The 16,606-nt window shown below is 65.3% G+C and overlaps 1 protein-coding gene across 1 annotated transcript; it reads left to right on the top strand.

Annotated features, from left to right (window-relative positions):
• The first annotated feature begins 1,762 nt into the window (after window positions 1-1,762).
• On the top strand, window positions 1,763-16,390 carry ARRB1 (arrestin beta 1). The gene is made up of 16 exons (XM_032207524.1): window positions 1,763-1,847; window positions 8,309-8,339; window positions 9,145-9,205; window positions 9,339-9,383; window positions 10,403-10,599; window positions 11,570-11,629; window positions 11,879-11,946; window positions 12,853-12,988; window positions 13,085-13,169; window positions 13,274-13,346; window positions 13,779-13,916; window positions 14,021-14,104; window positions 14,401-14,424; window positions 14,872-14,942; window positions 15,193-15,244; window positions 15,966-16,390. The coding sequence occupies exons 1-16, from the start codon at window positions 1,828-1,830 to the stop codon at window positions 16,075-16,077; spliced, it is 1,257 nt and encodes a 418-aa protein (XP_032063415.1). The 5' UTR covers window positions 1,763-1,827; the 3' UTR covers window positions 16,078-16,390.
• The last annotated feature ends 216 nt before the right edge of the window (window positions 16,391-16,606 follow it).

The following is a 16,606-nucleotide window of genomic DNA, read 5'->3' as shown; positions in this document are numbered from 1 at the left end:
CAGTTGCATTGGTGTGTGTGCACAGGGGTGTGTGTGCACAAGTGCGTGTGCACAAGTGTGTGTGCACAAGAGTGTGTGCACAAGAGTGTGTGTGTGCACGGGGGATGCACCTCTCTTTTTGTGTGTGCACACCAGTGTGTGTGCATGTAGCTCCACGTGTGTGTGCACACCGGTGTGTGCATGTGTGTGTGTGTGTGTGTGTGTGCAGGCATCTCCATGCATGCGTGTGCCTGGGGGTGTTGCACTTCCCCCTGTGCCAGTGCACGCAGGTGTGTGCAGTCTTGTCCCTGAGGAGCTCTGTGTGTGCAAATGGGGGTGTACGTGTGCAAAGAGGGGTGCATGTGTTCCTCCCTGTGTGTGTGTGTGCAGGGGAGTGCACTGCATGCAGCAGTGTCTGCATGTACACCCCTCCCTGTGTGTGTGTGTGTGTGCAGAGCAGTGTGTGCACACCCCTCCCTGTGTGTGTGCAAAGCAGTGTGTGCATGCATGCCCCTCCCTGTTTGTGTGTCCACAGCAGTGTGCAAACACACAGCTCCCTGTACGTGTGTGTGCACAGCAGTGCGTGCATGCATGCTCTGTGTGCACAGCAGTGTGTGTGCATGCAGCTCCCTGTGTGTGCATGCACGCAGCCCTGTGTGTGCACAGTGGTGTGTGCACACCTGTCCCTGCGTGTGTGTGTGTGTGCAAAGCAGTGTGTGCATGCACGCATCTCCATTTGTGTGTGTGCACAGCAGTGTGTGCATGCACGCAACTCCCTCTGTGTGTGCACAGCATGGTGTGCATGCACAATCTGTGTGTGCACAGCAGTGTGTGCATGCACGCAGCTCCCTCTGTGTGTGCACAGTGGTGTGTGCATGCATGCTCTGTGTGCATAGCAGTGTGTGCATGCACAATCTGTGTGTGCACAGTGGTGCGTGCATGTATTTTCCGTGTGCACAGCAGTGTGTATGTGTGCATGCAGCTTCTTCTGTGTGTGCACAGAGGTGTGTGCATGCATGATGCGTGTGTGCACAGCAGTGTGTATGTGTGCACACAGCTCCCTGTGTGTGTGCACAGCAGTGTGTGCATGCACCGAGCTCCCTGTATGTGTGTGTGCACACTGGTGTGTGCATGCACGCAGCTCCCTGTATGTGTGCACAGTGGTGCGTGCATGTATTTTCTGTGTGCACAGTGGTGTGTGCATGCACGATGTGTGTGTGCACAGCAGTGTGTGCATGCACGCAGCTCCCTGTGTGTGTGCACAGTGGTGTGTGCACAGCAGTGTGTGTGCTCACAGCAGTGTGTGCACGCACCCCCCTCCCCACACCCTTGTGCGCACAGCAGCGTGCCCGTCCCCGCAGCCCCCTCCGGGCGCGCGCGCGCGCGCGCGTGCCCGCACCCAGCCCTCCGCGTGCGCGTGTGTGCGCGCGCGTGTGCACGCCCCTCCCCGGCCCCGTGCGCGCGCACAGCACCGTGCCCATGCACGCCCCTCCCCGCGCACGCCCCTCCCCGCGCGTGTGCGCGCCCGGCCCGCCGTGCACGCCCCTCCCCGTGCACGCCCCTCCCCGTGCACACCCACGCGTGCCCGCGCGGGGGCGCCCCCCCTTTCCCCGTCCCCCCCCATCCCGTTTTTTCCCCCCCCCCCCCCCCCCCAACAAGCTCCGGGCCGGGCCGCTCGGCGGGGCCGCGGCGTTGCAGCGGGCGCAGCGCTCGGGGCCGGGCCGGGCCGTGCTCAGCGCCCCCCCCCCCCAGTGACCCCCCCCTCCCCCCGGACCCCCCCCCGTGTCCCCCCCACCGGGAATTTTCCGAGCTCCGCCGGCGCTGCCCGGCCGCGGCATCCGCGGGGCCATGGGAGACAAAGGCACCCGGTGAGTGCGGATGGGGTGGGGGGGGGGGGGCGCAGAGTGTGTGTGGGGGGGCACACGCGTGCACACGCCTGCATGCACACGCACGCGTGCAAACACGCGTGCACGCAGCGCGGTGACAGCCGGGGGGGGCCGCGCCGGCGCCGTTCCCACGCCCCCCCCCCCTTTCCTTGCACCCCCCCCCCCCCCTCCGTGCGCCCTTGTGGGGAGGGGGTTGATCCCCGTGGGGACCCCCCCCGTGGGTGTTTGGGGTTCCCCAGGGGGGGGTGTGCAGGCGTTGTGCGCCCCCCCCCCGTGCTCCCGCATTGGGTCGGGGGGGGGGGGGCGCGGGCACACGCGTGGGTGCTCGCCCCCGGGAGTGCCCCCCGGGAATTTGGGGGGTCCCTGGGGATGGGGATGGGGGGGGGGGGGCTCAGCATCGCCTCCTGTGCGCCCCCAACCCTGCTCCTGGGGGGGGGGCCCGGGGGTCACCGCTGCCCCCCCGCCACCCCGCTGCGGCTGCCCCCATTTCCCTGCCTGTCCTTAATTATTTAGGGCTGGGGGGCTTGGGGGGGGGGGCTCGGGGCTGCCGCTCGCCCCCCAGGGGCGGTCGGGGACGGCCTCATCCTGCCCGCAGCCCCCCAGCCCCCGCGGTGAGGTTTGGGGGTCCCCTGCAAGTGAGGGCACCCCCGTGCCCCCCCAGCAGCAGGGGAGGCTGGGGGCGAGGGGGGGGGCTCGGCCCTGCTCTGGCAGAAGCTTCCAGAAACGCTGCAGCCGTTCGGGGTGGCACGGGGGGGGGTTTTGGGGACCCCCCCCCAAGCGCCGGGGGGAGGACGCGCCGCGGGGACCCCTGTGCTGTGGCTGGGGACAGCAGCCCCCGCGCCCCCCACCCTGGGGACGTGGCCGTGCCCCTGGGAGCGCGGTGATTTTATCCCCAAACCCCCCCCCGGTTCCATCTGGGGGGGGGGTTTTGGGGAAGCCCCCCCCTTCCCACGCAACGGGGACGGGGGCACCCGTGGGACCCCATGGCGAGCTCGGCTTCCCCGGGGCGATTTTGGGCACGGGGTGGGTGCTGCTCCGGGGCCTGGCGGGGGGGGGGGATTTCTGCATCCCACCGCCCCCCAAACCACAGCTCGGGGCCCTCAAATGCCCAGGAGCCGAGGGATTGGGATGACAAACCCCAAATCCCCCCCCCCACCCCAGCCCTAAACCCCAACCCCCTCGTGCGCCGTGGCTCCGCGGCGTCGTGCGCGGCCGCTCGGGTTTCCCGGTGCGCTCCGGCGGTGGCCCCATTGTTATTTCCGAAGCCCTGCAGGTTATTAAAAGGGTCGGGATGGAATTAGGAGCAGCTGGAGGCTGTGGGGAGCAGCCCTATAGGGCCGCCCTCCCTCTGATTCATTCACTGGGGTTTGGTGTTCCCCTGGGACCCCCAGGGTGGGGGCACGGAGCTGGGGCCGCTTCGCCACCGGGCTCCGGGGATGCCCCAAAAGGGGGATACCCTTTCCACCCATCCCAATGTCTGCATTGTGGGGTTTTGGGGGGGACACCCCGCTTTTAGCACGGTTCCCGCACCCCACATTCGTGTCGCCAGGTTTGGGGTGCGCCTGGGACGAGCCCCTGGTGCAGGAGCCGGCCCTGCACCCATGGGTGCTCCCCGGCTGGTGCGGCCCCGTGCACCAGCAGCCGCCTCCCGATGAGCCCCCCTAAATCCCTGCGCTGCAAGGAGCCCGGGAAGGTCCTTGTGGGGTCAGCAGCAGAGCCCTACAGCCGCTGGCACCACCGGGGCTGCCCTGACCCCATAAGCGGCCGAGCGTCGCCTGCTTCTTCTCAGCATCCCAAAAACGCCTGCGTCCCCCAGCACTGGTGCCGTGGTGGTCGTGTGGGGGCAAAAATGGAGCTGGGAGGGGGGAAATATGGGATGGGAGTCCCCAAAACCGCACCCTGGACCCGTTCCTACAAAGGTGCCATCCTGGGACCCCGCTGTCCCACCCGCCGTGGGGGCTTTTGGGGTGATGGTGCTGGGAGATGGCCTCTACCCATGGGGTGCAGGGGCCATCAGTGGGGTCCTAACCCCAAACTGCGGCCCTAAACCCCCAGAGAGCCTCTTGGGGTGCCCCCAGGGCTGGTTATGGGGTCAGGAGCCGGGCTGGGGACCTCGGCCACTCGATGGGTGCGGGAACGAGCCCTGGCCGCCGGCCCGGGAGGGGAGACTTTGGCTTCCTGGACTTTGTTTGGAGAACAAACTCTCCGAAATAACAGCAGGATCCAGACATCCCGGATCCCAGCGCCAGCGCGCTTCCGTGCCAAGGGACCCGAGCGAGGCGCAGGGAGAGGATTTTGGGGCCAAAAACCCCCCTTTATGGGGTCGGGGGTCTTGGAGACGCGCAGGGGGACCCGGTGGGCATCGGAGACCCCCCGGGAGCGGGTGGGTGGCAGCAGCTTGCCCCTCACCCCTGTGGGGGATTTATGGCATCGCTGGTGGATTCGGAGGAGCGGGGACCCCATTAATTAGCGGCCACCAAACGAAGAGGTCGTTAGTGCCGAGCGGCTGCCTAACGAGCTCGTTAAGGAACCCGATCGATGCGGAGGCGAGAGCGGGATCCGGACACCCCGGGCTCAACCCCACAGCCCCGTGGCAGGGTGCCGGGGTGGGGTATGGGGGGGATATGGGGCTGCCAACCCCACAGCGGGGGTCCCTCAGCCCCCCAGGGGGGGAAATAGGGGATTTATAGGGCCAACGGCAGCTTCCTGCTCACGTCCCCAGCTCTCAGCACCAGGAAGGGCTGGGGGGGAGGGAAGGCCTCGCGCTTCCTCTTCCCTCCCTCCCCAGCTCGGGGTGGGGTGGCAGCAGGCAAAGGGGGGGCCAAAATCCCACTGTGGGGTCTGGGGGAACCCCCCTCCCCGTTCAGGATGTCCCATGGGTTCAGGCACCCCATCCCTGGTGGTATTCCCTAAACGGTGCTGGTTTGGGGCAGGGAGATCCCCCCCCCAGCTTGGGGAGGCTGTAGGGTTATGTGGGGTGCTGCACCCGTAGGATGGGGCTATGGGGTCCCTGCACCCACTGCATGGGGCTTTAGGGTCCCTGCGCCTACAACACTGAGCTTTGGGGTCCCTGCACCCACAATGTGGGGCTGTGGGGTGTTGCACCCACAGTGTAGGGCTTTGGGGTCTCTGCACCTGCTGCGTGGTTCTTTAGGGTCCCTGCACCCACTGCATGGAGCTTTGGGGTCCCTCTACCCAAATCATGGTCCTTTAGGGTCCCTGCACCCAAAGCACCGCGCTATGGGGTGGTGCACCCATAATATAGGCCTTTAGGGACCCTGCACCCACAACATGAGGCTATGGGGTCCCTGCACCCAAATCATGGTGCTTTGGGGTTCCTGCACCCCCTGCACGGTGCTTTAGGGTCCCTGCACCCAAAGCATTGGGCTATGGGGTCCCTGCACCCAAACCATGGTGCTTTAGGGTCCCCGCACCCCCAGGGTGGGGCCACCCCACATCCCCCACCCCCAGTGCCGGCCGTGCCCCGGATCGGGGTGGCCCCGCGCCTGCGGGCGGGTGCCGTGAGTAATTATTTCCTGCTCTGCCGTGTGCCAGGGTTGTGGGACCGGGGCCACCAGGAGGCCGCGGGGACTTCCCGGCAGCGGGGCCGAGCCAACCCATCGGGGAGAGGGCACCCGAGGGACCCCAGTGCGTGGAGAGACCCCGGTGCCTCCATGGGGTCACCCTTGGGTGCCCGGAGAAGGGCGGTGCCGGCGCTGCGGCGGCTCCGTTTGCACCCGGAAGGTGCCTCGCCCCGGTGGCACTGCACCCCCCCGGTTTTGCACGCCCGTAGCACGCCCTTTTTGCTCGCCCTATAGGGCCGTGACGCTCTATGGGGCCGTGACACCCAGCCCGTGGCCGTGGTCCCACATCCACCCCGGTCCCGTGGGTGCTTTGCGCCCAGAGCGCACCCGGAGGTCCCCGGGGAGCCTCAGGCTGTGGGTGCCACTCGTGGGGGGGGTTCTCCGTGTCCCCATCCCCCTGCTGCTCCTGTGGGGTCAAGGAGATGTCCCCCAGCCCCCGCACGCCCTGCTCGCCATGGGGTGGCCTTGGCCATCGCCCTGGTGGCCCCGTGCCCGATGTCCCTGTGCCCGCTGGGCCATGACACGGGGACATGGGGACATGGGGCCAGAGAGGCGCAGGGACATCGGGGCAGGGACCCAGGGACAGCGGGGCACGGCTGTAGGGACATGGGGACACTGGGACAGAGCCCCCAGGGGACAATTCTGGGGACACAGGGGCACAGGCAGGGACACGGAGCCCTTGGGGACCAGGGATGCTGGCGCACGAGGCCACCAGGACGCTCGTGGTCCCCTGAGCCCCCACCCAGAGCCGTGGCTGGGCCACACAGCACCCTGCTTTCTATGGGGTCCCCCTGCACCCCAAAAAGTCCCCGGTGGCACACGGGGGCCGTGTGGCGTCCCCCCCCCCGCCCCAACCTCCAGCAGGGTCCCCAGGAGCTGGAGGGTCCCCGTGGACCCCCGGGGGCCGTGCTGCGGGAAGGGCCGGGGACCTCAGCGGGGAGCTTTTGGGGGCGGAAACACAGTTTTGGGGTTTCCCCCCTTCTGCCTTCTGGAACCAAATGAATGAACGGCGCTTCCTGGCAAAAAAAAAAAAAAAAAAAAAAAAAAAAAACACCAAAAAAACGCGCTTTTTCACCTGCCCCAAAAGCGCGGGGTTTCAGCTCCTTTCTCCTGCCGGCGTTTTGTCTTTGGATGGTTTCAGGCCCGGCCTGAAAACGCCGCTGCTAATCTTCCAGGGCAGCTTTAATAGAATTTCACGGCGAGCGCAGATTATCCGGGGAGAGCCCATTACGGGTGGCCGTGCGCCAGGGGGAGGCGGGGAGGGGCGCCCCGCTGGCATCCCCCCTCCCCACCTGCAAACCTTGCTTTTTTTTTGGGATATTTGGGAATCCTAAAAAGCTGGGAAGGGTGAGGAAGGCTCTGGGGGGCTTTGTGCTGCCTCTTCGGTGCCTGGGTTGCCCAGGGATCCCCCCCGGGACCCTGCCCCTCTCTGCCCCGCTGTTCCTAGCTTGCTGGGCGCCCGGCCGTGCGTGGCGTGGCACCTTGCACAACTCCTTGCACAACTCCCTGGGCTGCACCTTGCACAATGCCTGGCGCTGCAGGGCCTCTGCGTGGCACCTGGCGTTGTGGTGGCGCTTTGCAGAGCACCTTGCGCAGCAGGGCCTGTGCACGGCGCCTTGCATGGCGCCTTGCACGGCTCTGGCACCTTGCACAGCACCTTGCAAAGTGCTGGCATCTTGCAGACACCTTGCACAGCAGGGCCTTTGCACAACACCTTGCACAACACCTTGCACAGCACTGGCACCTTGCACAGCATCTTGCACAGCAGGGCCTTTCCACAATGCCTTGCACAGCACCTTGCACAGCACTGGCACCTTGCACAGCAGGGCCTTTGCACGGCACTTTGCACGGCACCTTGCACAGCACTGACACTTTGCACAGCGCTGGCATCTTGCAAACATCTTGCACAGCCCCTTGCACAGCCGGGCCTTTGCACAACACCTTGCACAACAGCTTGCACAGCACTAGCACCTTGCAGAGCACAGCCTTTGCGTGGCACTTGCACAACACCTTGCACAACACTTTGCACGTTGCTGGCACCTTGCACAGCACCTTGCACAGCAGGGCCTTTGCGTGGCACTTGCACAACACCTTGCACATCGCTGGCACTTTGCACAGCACCAACACCTTTGCACAGCATTTTGCACAGCGGGCTCTTTGCACAGCACCTTGCACGACGCCCTGAACGGCAGGGCCATTGCGTGGTGCTCGCCATAGCAGGGTGTTTGCACAACCCCTTGCACGGCACCTTGCACAGCACCAGCACCTCGCACAGCACCTTGCACGGCTCTGGCATCTTGCACAGCACCTTGCACAGCACCAGCACTTGGCAGAGCACCTTGCACAGCGCCAGCACCTTGCACAGCAGCGTGCATGGCACAGGGCCTTTGCACGACCCCTTGCACCATCCCCTTGCACAACCCCTTGCAAAACCCCTTGCACAACCCCTCGCACAGCACCAGCACCTTGCACTGCACCTCGTGCAGCTGGATGGGGCTGGGGGGGTGCTGTTGGAGCCCCCCGAGCCCCCTCCCGTGGTGCTGCCAGCACCAGGAGCAGCGCCTTGCCCAGCCCCGTGCGCTCGCTGCGGGCCAGCAGCTGTAAGGAGACACCGCCGGCGCAGCCGGATTTATAGGAAAAGCTTCCCTGGGGGGGAATTAAGTGGGAAAAACCTCCGGCTGCCAACTGCGAGGCTGCCAGGAGCCAGGAGCGAGGGCCCTGCGGTGGAACCTGGCTGGATCCGGCCCCCTTTCCAGCCCCAAGGGGAAACTGAGGCAGGGGCTGGGAGCTCGGCACCGTGGCCCCCATCCCATCCCCGTGCCCCCTAACGCGCCTTCCCCTTTGGCTTTTTTTTTGTAGGGTGTTCAAGAAGGCGAGTCCCAACGGGAAGGTAAGAGCCACCACGGGGGTCCCCCTGCCCCCAGAAGGGAAACTGAGGCACGACAGGGCCGGGGGACGTGGCCATACCCACGGTCAGGGCTTTAATCGGGGGCTGCGACCCCCAGGGGTCCTGCACGCCCCACGGGGATGCTTTCGGCTGGTGGGGGCTGAGCCGGGCTGTGGGGCTGGGGGGGCTCCCCCGGGAGCCTAATCGGATGAGGCTGGGGTCTAACGAGCTCCAGCTGGGGCGGCACAAATCGGATTTGTGGCGAGGGCTGCGGGGACGCAGCCAGGCAGCGGCTGCCGGGAGCTCCACAGCCCCTGGTGTTGCTTCTCCCTCAGCGCCGTGCCCGGCGTCCCCTCTGTGATTTCGGGGGGGTCCCGAAATCTTTGGGTACCCCCGGTGGGGATGCTCGGCAGCATCCCGGGCTCGCTGGCACCGCTGCTTCCTCGCAGCCTTTTGGGTCCGCCTGGCGAAAAAGGATGGGGACAGCGGCGTCCCCATAGGGGCCAAACTACCCCAAATCCGCACCCTGCAGCCCCCATCCTCACCGCAGACCCTCTCCCAAATTGGGGGGGAGCATCCTGGGCATGGTCCCTGCGCCAGGGGGCTGTAAAGGGTCTGGGGCAGTCCCCACTGTGGGGTCAGTAATGGTGTGTGCGCTCGGGGACCTCCCCATTGCGCCCAAATTTCCTCCTCCAGCCCAGCTCCGGGTGATGCCCGTGCCTCAGTTTCCCCCCCCCACCCCAAAAGCGAGGTGGGGACAGGGATTTGGGGCAGCCCTCACCCCGCTGTCCCTCTCGTGTCCCCGCAGCTCACGGTCTACCTGGGGAAGCGGGACTTCGTGGACCACATCGACGTGGTGGACCCCGTGGGTGAGTGGGGCCGGGTGTCCCCCCGGGTGGCCCCAGGGTGGTGGCAGGGGCGTGCCAGGGGTCCCTGCGTGTCCCCCCCCCCCCGCCCCTGCTGGCACGTCCCCCCCCTCACCCTGCTGCTCTTCCCTTGCAGACGGAGTGGTGCTGGTGGATCCCGAGTACCTGAAGGAGAGAAAAGGTAACCTCGGGGGGGCCCTGACGCTTGGGGACAGGGGGGTGGCACCCACAGGGGACAATGATCCCCCCCCCGTGTGGTCTCATCGGGTGTTGGGGTTTGCAGGGCCCTTGGGTGAGGTTTTCCAGCCCCCCCCTGCTCTGCGGTGGCTGCCCTGAGGTCGCACCCCCACCCCCATCCCTGTCCCACGGGGACCCAGCCGGTGCCACTTGTCCCCAGCTCCCTGTCACGGCACCTCCCGGGTGCCACCGCTGCGTCCCGGTGCCGCCTGGGTTGAAACTGGTGGGGCTGGGGTGTCACCGTGCCGTGGTGTCACCGTGCCATAAGGACACCATGCCATGGTGCCACGGTGCCACTGTGCCATGGTGTCACCGTGCCGTGGTGCCACCGTGCCATTTTATCACTGTGCCATGGTGTCACCGTGTCTTGATTCCACCATGCCATGGTGCCACCATGCCGGGGTACCGCTGTGCCACCATGCCCGTGCCCGTGGTGCCACCGTGCCATGATGCCACCATGCCATTGTGCCACTGTGCCATGGTGTCACCATGTCTTGAATCCACCATGCCATGGTGCCACCCGGCCATAATGACACCATGCTACGGTGCCACCATGCTGTGATGCCACCGTGCCGTGGTGTCACCGTGCCTTGATTCCACCATGCCATGGTGCCACCATGCCATGGTGCCATGCCACTGTGCCACAATGCCACCATGCCACAGTGCCACGGTGCCATGGTGCCACCATGCTGTGGTGCCAACGTGCTGGGGTGCCACTGAGCCAAGATGCCACCACGCTACAGTGCCACCATGCTGTGGTGCCACTGTGCCATGATGCCTATGCCTGTGGTGTCACCGTGCCGTGGTGCCACCACGCTGTGATGCCACCGTGCCATGGTGCCCATGCCCGTGGTGCCACTGCGCCATGATGCCAACACACTGCAGTGCCACCCTCCTGCGGTGCCACGGTGCCACCGTGCCGCGATGCCACCGTGTCCCCCCCCAATTTTGCCACCCCCTCAGTCTTCGTGACGCTGACCTGCGCCTTCCGCTACGGCCGCGAGGACCTGGACGTGCTGGGGCTGACGTTCCGCAAGGACCTGTTCGTGGCCAACGTGCAGGCGTTTCCCCCGGTCCCCGAGGAGAAGAAGCCCCTGACGCGGCTGCAGGAGCGGCTGATCAAGAAGCTGGGCGAGCACGCCTACCCCTTCACCTTCGAGGTAGGGCCCCCTCCTCTTCCTCTCACCCCCCAAAAGGGGGGGAGAAATCGGGGTGGTGCCGCTCCCCAGCTTGTCCCTGGGGCGCAAAATCGCCTGTGCGGGTGCTGGGTGCTGGGGCGCGGGGTTTTTTGGGGTCCTGCACGCAGGCACAGCATCCCAAGGGGATTTGGGGTGGCCAAAAGGGGTGCTGGGTGTGGACGTGGTGGCTTCTGGATGCTCTTGCCCCGGAGGAAAGTGGCCCCTGCACAACGCAGCCAGTGGGGAAACTGAGGCAGGGGCTGGTGGCGCAGGGGGTCCGTGGCCAGGCGGCGGCACAGCCCCGGGGGGCTCCCCCCCCGAGCGAAGCAGAGCCCCGGGGAGCCCCAAATCCCCGGGGACCCCCCTGCTGCGTCCGTGAGCACAGGGGATCGGAGCTGTTCCTCCCCGCCACGCTTTAATTGCGGCGGTAATTAGCTGCGTTAATTCCAGCCTTGTCTGGGAGCCGGGGAGGAGCGGGAGGAAATTTCCATCGCAGCCCTCCCGAGCTGGCGGTGGGGAGCAAAATTGGGGGTTTTGGCAGATAATGGGGGGGCAAATCCACCCCCCCCGTGGCGAGGGGCACGGGCACCCTGAGCCCCCCCGGGGGACCCCGGTGCCGTTTTCCAGGCGTGAGCTCTCGGCTAAACCCCCCTGGGGATCAGCGGGATCACCAGCAGGCGCGAGCCCTTGCAAAACAACCTTAATTCCTCCAAATCCCCCGGATTAAACCGAAAAAAAAAATAATAATAATAATAAAAAAAAAAAAGGCGCATTAGCACGGCTCGGAACTCCTCGGGGTTTGGGTCTCCGGGGTCTTTTCGGATTAACCCTGGCCAGAAGGGGAAGGGCAGCACGACGCCCCCCTGCCCGTCCCCTCCCCGATGCTTGGGATGCCACAGCCCCCTGGGGAGGGGGATTTGGGGCAGGGGTCCTCACCCTTTTTCTGTTTCAGATCCCCCCCAACCTGCCTTGCTCCGTCACGCTGCAGCCGGGCCCCGAGGACACGGGGAAGGTAAGGAGCACCTGGGGTCACCCTGCCGTGTCCCATGGGATTGTGGCACCCCCCTGGGCATCCCCCCCCAGCCCCTTCCCAGCAAAGCCCGGCTCTTGAATCGGGGTGAAACAGCCCCAGGGAGCCCAAAAGGTGATGTCCCTGGACTGGGGACACGTTTGGGGATGGGATGCCAGGGTGTCGTGCACGGGTTTTGGGGTGCAGAGGGGTTTATTGGCCTCCTCCTCTGCCCCCCCTCCTGCTTTGCAGGCCTGTGGTGTGGACTATGAGGTCAAAGCTTTCTGCGCGGAGAACCTGGAGGAGAAAATCCACAAGAGGTGAGGGGGGAGGACGCCGGCACGGGATGAGGGTGCCCGGGAAGGGGGCAGCAAGTGGCAGCGGGGAGGGGGCTCCTGGCTCTGGCACCCCACAGTGGGTGGGATGGGGTTGGGATGGAAACATCTTTTGGGATGGAGCAGGGGTGGAGATGTCCTTTGGGATGTGGTGGGGATGGAGGTGTCCTTTGGGATGGGGCAGGGATAGAGATGTCCTTTGGGATGGGGTTGGGACGGAGATGTCCTCATGGATGTGGTGAGGATGGAGATGTCCTTTGGGATGGGGAAGGGATGGAGATGTCCTTTGGGATGGGATGAGGATGGAGATGTCCTTTGGGATGGGGCAGGAGTGGAGATATCCTTTGGGATGGGGTTGGGATGGAGATTTCCTATGAGATGGGGCAGGGATGGAGATGTCCTTTGGGATATGGTCGGGATGGAGATTTCCTATGGGATAGGGTGGGGATGGAGGTGTCCTTTGGGATGGGACAGGGATGGGATGGAGATGTCCTCATGGATGTGGTGAGGATGGAGATGTCTTTTGGGATGGGACAAGAATGGAGATGTCCTTTGGGATGGGGCAGGAGTGGAGATGTCCTTTGGGATGCGGTGAGGATGGAGTTGTCTTTTGGGGTGGGACAGGGATGGAGATGTCCTTTGGGATGGGGCAGGAGTGGAGATATCCTTTGGGATGGGGTGAGGATGGAGACGTCCTTTGGGATGGGATGGGGATGGAGATGTCCTTTGGGATACGGTGAGGCTGGCATGGCTGTGGTGCTACTGGACGAGCCCCTTGGTAGGGCCAACCTGGCCCACGCAAAAAGAAGGATTTGCCCCCAAACGGTCCCAAAACAACCCGGGGAGAGCTGCCAGCAGCTGGACGCCCGTGCCCTGCCCTTGTCCCCGCAGGAACTCGGTGCGCTTGGTCATCCGCAAGGTGCAGTACGCCCCGGAGCGGCCCGGCCCCCAGCCCATGGCAGAGACCACCCGGCAGTTCCTCATGTCCGACAAGCCCCTGCACCTCGAGGCGTCCCTGGACAAGGAGGTGGGCTTGGGGTCGGTGGTCCCGGGGGGGGTCACGACCCCATCGGGGTGGCTCCGGGGAGGGGTACGGTGCGCTCACGTCCCCCGTTCCCCGCAGATCTACTACCACGGGGAGCCCATCAGCGTCAACGTGCACGTCACCAACAACACCAACAAGACGGTGAAGAAGATCAAAATCTCAGGTGAGGTTTGGGGACGCCCCGGGGGCCGCCTCGTGGGTTGGGACCCCCCCCCATATCCACCGTGACCCCCCCCCCACCCCTTTGCTCTCCATCTCCCGCCCCAGTGCGCCAGTACGCCGACATCTGCCTCTTCAACACCGCCCAGTACAAGTGCCCCGTGGCCGTGGAGGATGCCGAGTGAGTGATGTGGGGCTGGGGTTTTGGGGTTTTGGGGGGCTTTTGGGGGACCCCGTGGGGTGCCCAGCCTTTGGGGGAGGTCTCCTGCCCAAACTCAATCATTTGGGGTCAGCCAGAGGATGGATCCGGCGTGCGCAGCCTGGTGGGACCGGTGGGGAGATGGGGATTGTTATTTTTTTATTTAATTTTTTTTTTTTTTTTTTGGCAAAATCTGGCCATTTTTGATGGCAAACTCCACCCCATGCAGGGTGCTCATGGAGGGGGGACGTGGTGCTGCCACACCGCACCCTCAATAAACGAAGCAGAGCCAAAACTGCAGGGTTTCGCCCCATTTCCCAACCTGCCCCGACCCCATCAGCCCCCAGCCCTTTTGGGGGGCAGCACAATGGGTCCGGGACTGACCCCCCCGCCCCCATTGTCACCCACCCCCAGTGACATGGTGGCCCCGAGCTCGACCTTCTGCAAGGTGTACACCCTGACCCCATTCCTCGCCAACAACCGGGAGAAGCGGGGGCTGGCGCTGGACGGGAAGCTGAAGCACGAGGACACCAACCTGGCCTCCAGCACCCTGTGAGCCCCCCCCTGTCCCCCTCCTCTTTTTGGGGCCACCCTGGCAGGACCCCCTCCCCGTGCTGATGCCCCCTTCCTTCCCCGTCCCCATCCCCTTCCCGCAGGCTGAGGGATGGAGCCAACAAGGAGATCCTGGGCATCATCGTGTCCTACAAGGTGAAGGTGAAGCTGGTGGTGTCGCGAGGAGGGTGAGTGTGGGGTCGGACCCCCCCTCGGGGTGCTGCGGACCCTTTTTCCCCTTGATGTCCTCTCTGGGCATCCCCCTCCCCGGGGTGGGATAGCACTCTGCAGCTCTGGGATGGGATGGGGATGGGGATGGGGTTGGGATGGGATTGGGATGGGATGGGGATGGGATGGGGATGGGATGGGGATGGGATGGGGATTGGGATGGGGATAGGATGGGATTGGGATTGGGATGGGATGGGGATGGGGATATGTGACGGGGAGCGGTGACTGATTTCCCATCTCATTTAACTCTCTCCAGCCTGCTGGGAGACCTCGCCTCCAGGTAACGCCTGCGTGTGCCACCCCACTCACCCCCCTGTGTCACCCCGTCCCCTCTGTCCCCTCCGTGCCCACCCCAGCCCCCCAGGACCAGCCCCTTCCCCACGGCGCCCCGTGCCCGCGCAGCATCCCCGTTCCCCTGGGTTCGCTGCGGGTGGAGGAGGCAGAGCTTTGTCCTGCCCCATCTCAGCTGGCCCTACACCCATGGGGGTGCTCAGCACCCCCCAACCTCCCCTAAACCCACGGGATTTTAGCCCCAAATGCCAGTAAAACCTGCTAAAGGGCAGATTTTCTGCGCTCACCTCCCTCCTGCCCCTTTGCGCGCGCGCCCGCCCTTGGATAGCCGCGCGTGGGGAGCTCCTGGGGGGGATCCCAAACCAGAGGGAGCCTAAAACCACAGCCCCCCCGCTCTGCCCTACAACTCACCCCATCCTCGTTCCCCCCCTCGCAGCGACGTAGCGGTGGAGCTCCCCTTCACGCTGATGCACCCCAAACCCAGGGAGGAGCCGGCGCACCGGGACGGTGAGTGTCCGCCCGGCCGGGGCGCACGGGGCAGCCCCCCCAGAGGGGTGGGGGGCACGGGGTTCACACCAACCATTGGTGTGAATCCCCCGGAGGGGGGGGGGGGAATTTGGGGACCCCGCAGCGCCCCGTTGGCAATCCCGGGGTGAAAATTTTGGGGACGGGGGGGGGGCTGAGTCCCCGAGGGGTGCTGCCGGCGATGCGCCCCCCACCTCACCCGCGCTGACTTAACCCACGTGCCTGTGTTCAGTTCCAGAGAACGAAGCCCCCATAGACACAAACCTGATAGAGCTTGACACAAAGTAAGAGAAAAACACCCCGGGGGGGGGTTTGGGGGAGCTGTGGGGGGGACGCGTGTCCGTGCCATGCAGCGTGGCAGCGGTCGGCACGGCCACATATTGGCCCCGACCCCCCTCACCCCATGCGGCTGCCGCTGACTAACCCCATGCACGTCCCCCCTAACGCATGCCCTGCCTGTTTTTTTTTCCTTTTTTTATTTTTTTCTCCCCCCCCCTTGTCCTCTTTGCCACCTCCCTGCATGTCTTTCCGAGCAGGACACTCACAGTAAGAAAGCGCCCGCCGGGACCGCGCGTCGCGGTGTGTCCCCGCCGTGTCCCCGCCGTGTCCCCGCCGTGTCCCCCAAATCCCCAAGGGTGGCGATGCTGCGCCCGTGCTGCACCCCGCGGGTTAACCCCCAGTTTTGTGCCCTGGGGGCTTCGGGGGGGGGCTTTGCTGCGTGTCTGCTGTCCCCGGGGAGCGAGCAAACCCCGGGGTCCCCCTGCGTGCCGCGCGCACCCCTGGGGATGCACCCTGGGGTGTCTCCCACCTCGTCCCCGCGCTTCTCAGCGAGGCACCGGCTGCTTTAGGGGGTGCTTGGAGAACCCAGGCTGGCTGCTGACGATGGGGAGGGTGTTTAAGAGCCCCCCCCCAGGCTGCTGGAAGCACCGCAGCGTGGCCGCGGAGCCCCGGTCCCCCAAATCCCAGTCCCCCCCAGTAACCCCCCGTCCCTCATGTCCCCGCCAGTGACGACGACATCGTCTTCGAAGACTTCGCCCGGCAGCGGCTCAAAGGCATGAAGGACGACAAGGAGGACGAGGAGGAGCGCACAAACTCCCCGCAGCTCAACGACAGATAAGCGGCCACCCCTCCCCAGCTCCCCGGTCCCCGAGCCACTCACCCACCCCCCCCACACCCCCCCCCCAAAAAAAACCTCCCCCATCCCCGGCTGGGCCGGCGTGCGCCAGTGAGACCCCGTGCGTTTAGGCTGCTTCTCTTTTTTATGATTATGGATTTTGTTTTCTACCTGTACCGGGAGCCTATGGATCACCCGATCGCAATTATAACCTTCCAGCCGTGCCGTGTTGTCGCTCTTCATCCAGCTGCCTGTGGGCACAACCCCTTGGGGGGGGGGAAAGGGGGGGTGCTGGAATTGGGAAGGGGGGGTTCTCAGCACCCCCAGCCCTCCCTCTCCACGTCCAGCCCCTTCCCCGTGTCCCCCCCCCGGAGCCCTTTCCTATGAGCTGCCTTCTTTTACGCATTTTTTATCGTCCGCTCTCAACGCCGGTTTGCTACGGGGAGGGGGGGGGGGTGCAGCAGAAATTGGGGGGGGGGGGGGCTTTTCTAGGCAGCCTGCTCATGGGAAAGGGCACCCCTGCGCCTCCTCC

Source organism: Aythya fuligula, chromosome 1, assembly GCF_009819795.1.
Source record: "Aythya fuligula isolate bAytFul2 chromosome 1, bAytFul2.pri, whole genome shotgun sequence".
In the NCBI taxonomy this organism is placed as follows: Eukaryota; Metazoa; Chordata; class Aves; order Anseriformes; family Anatidae; genus Aythya; species Aythya fuligula.
Note: the sequence above shows the minus strand (reverse complement) of the source record. Positions and strands in the feature narration are given on the sequence as shown.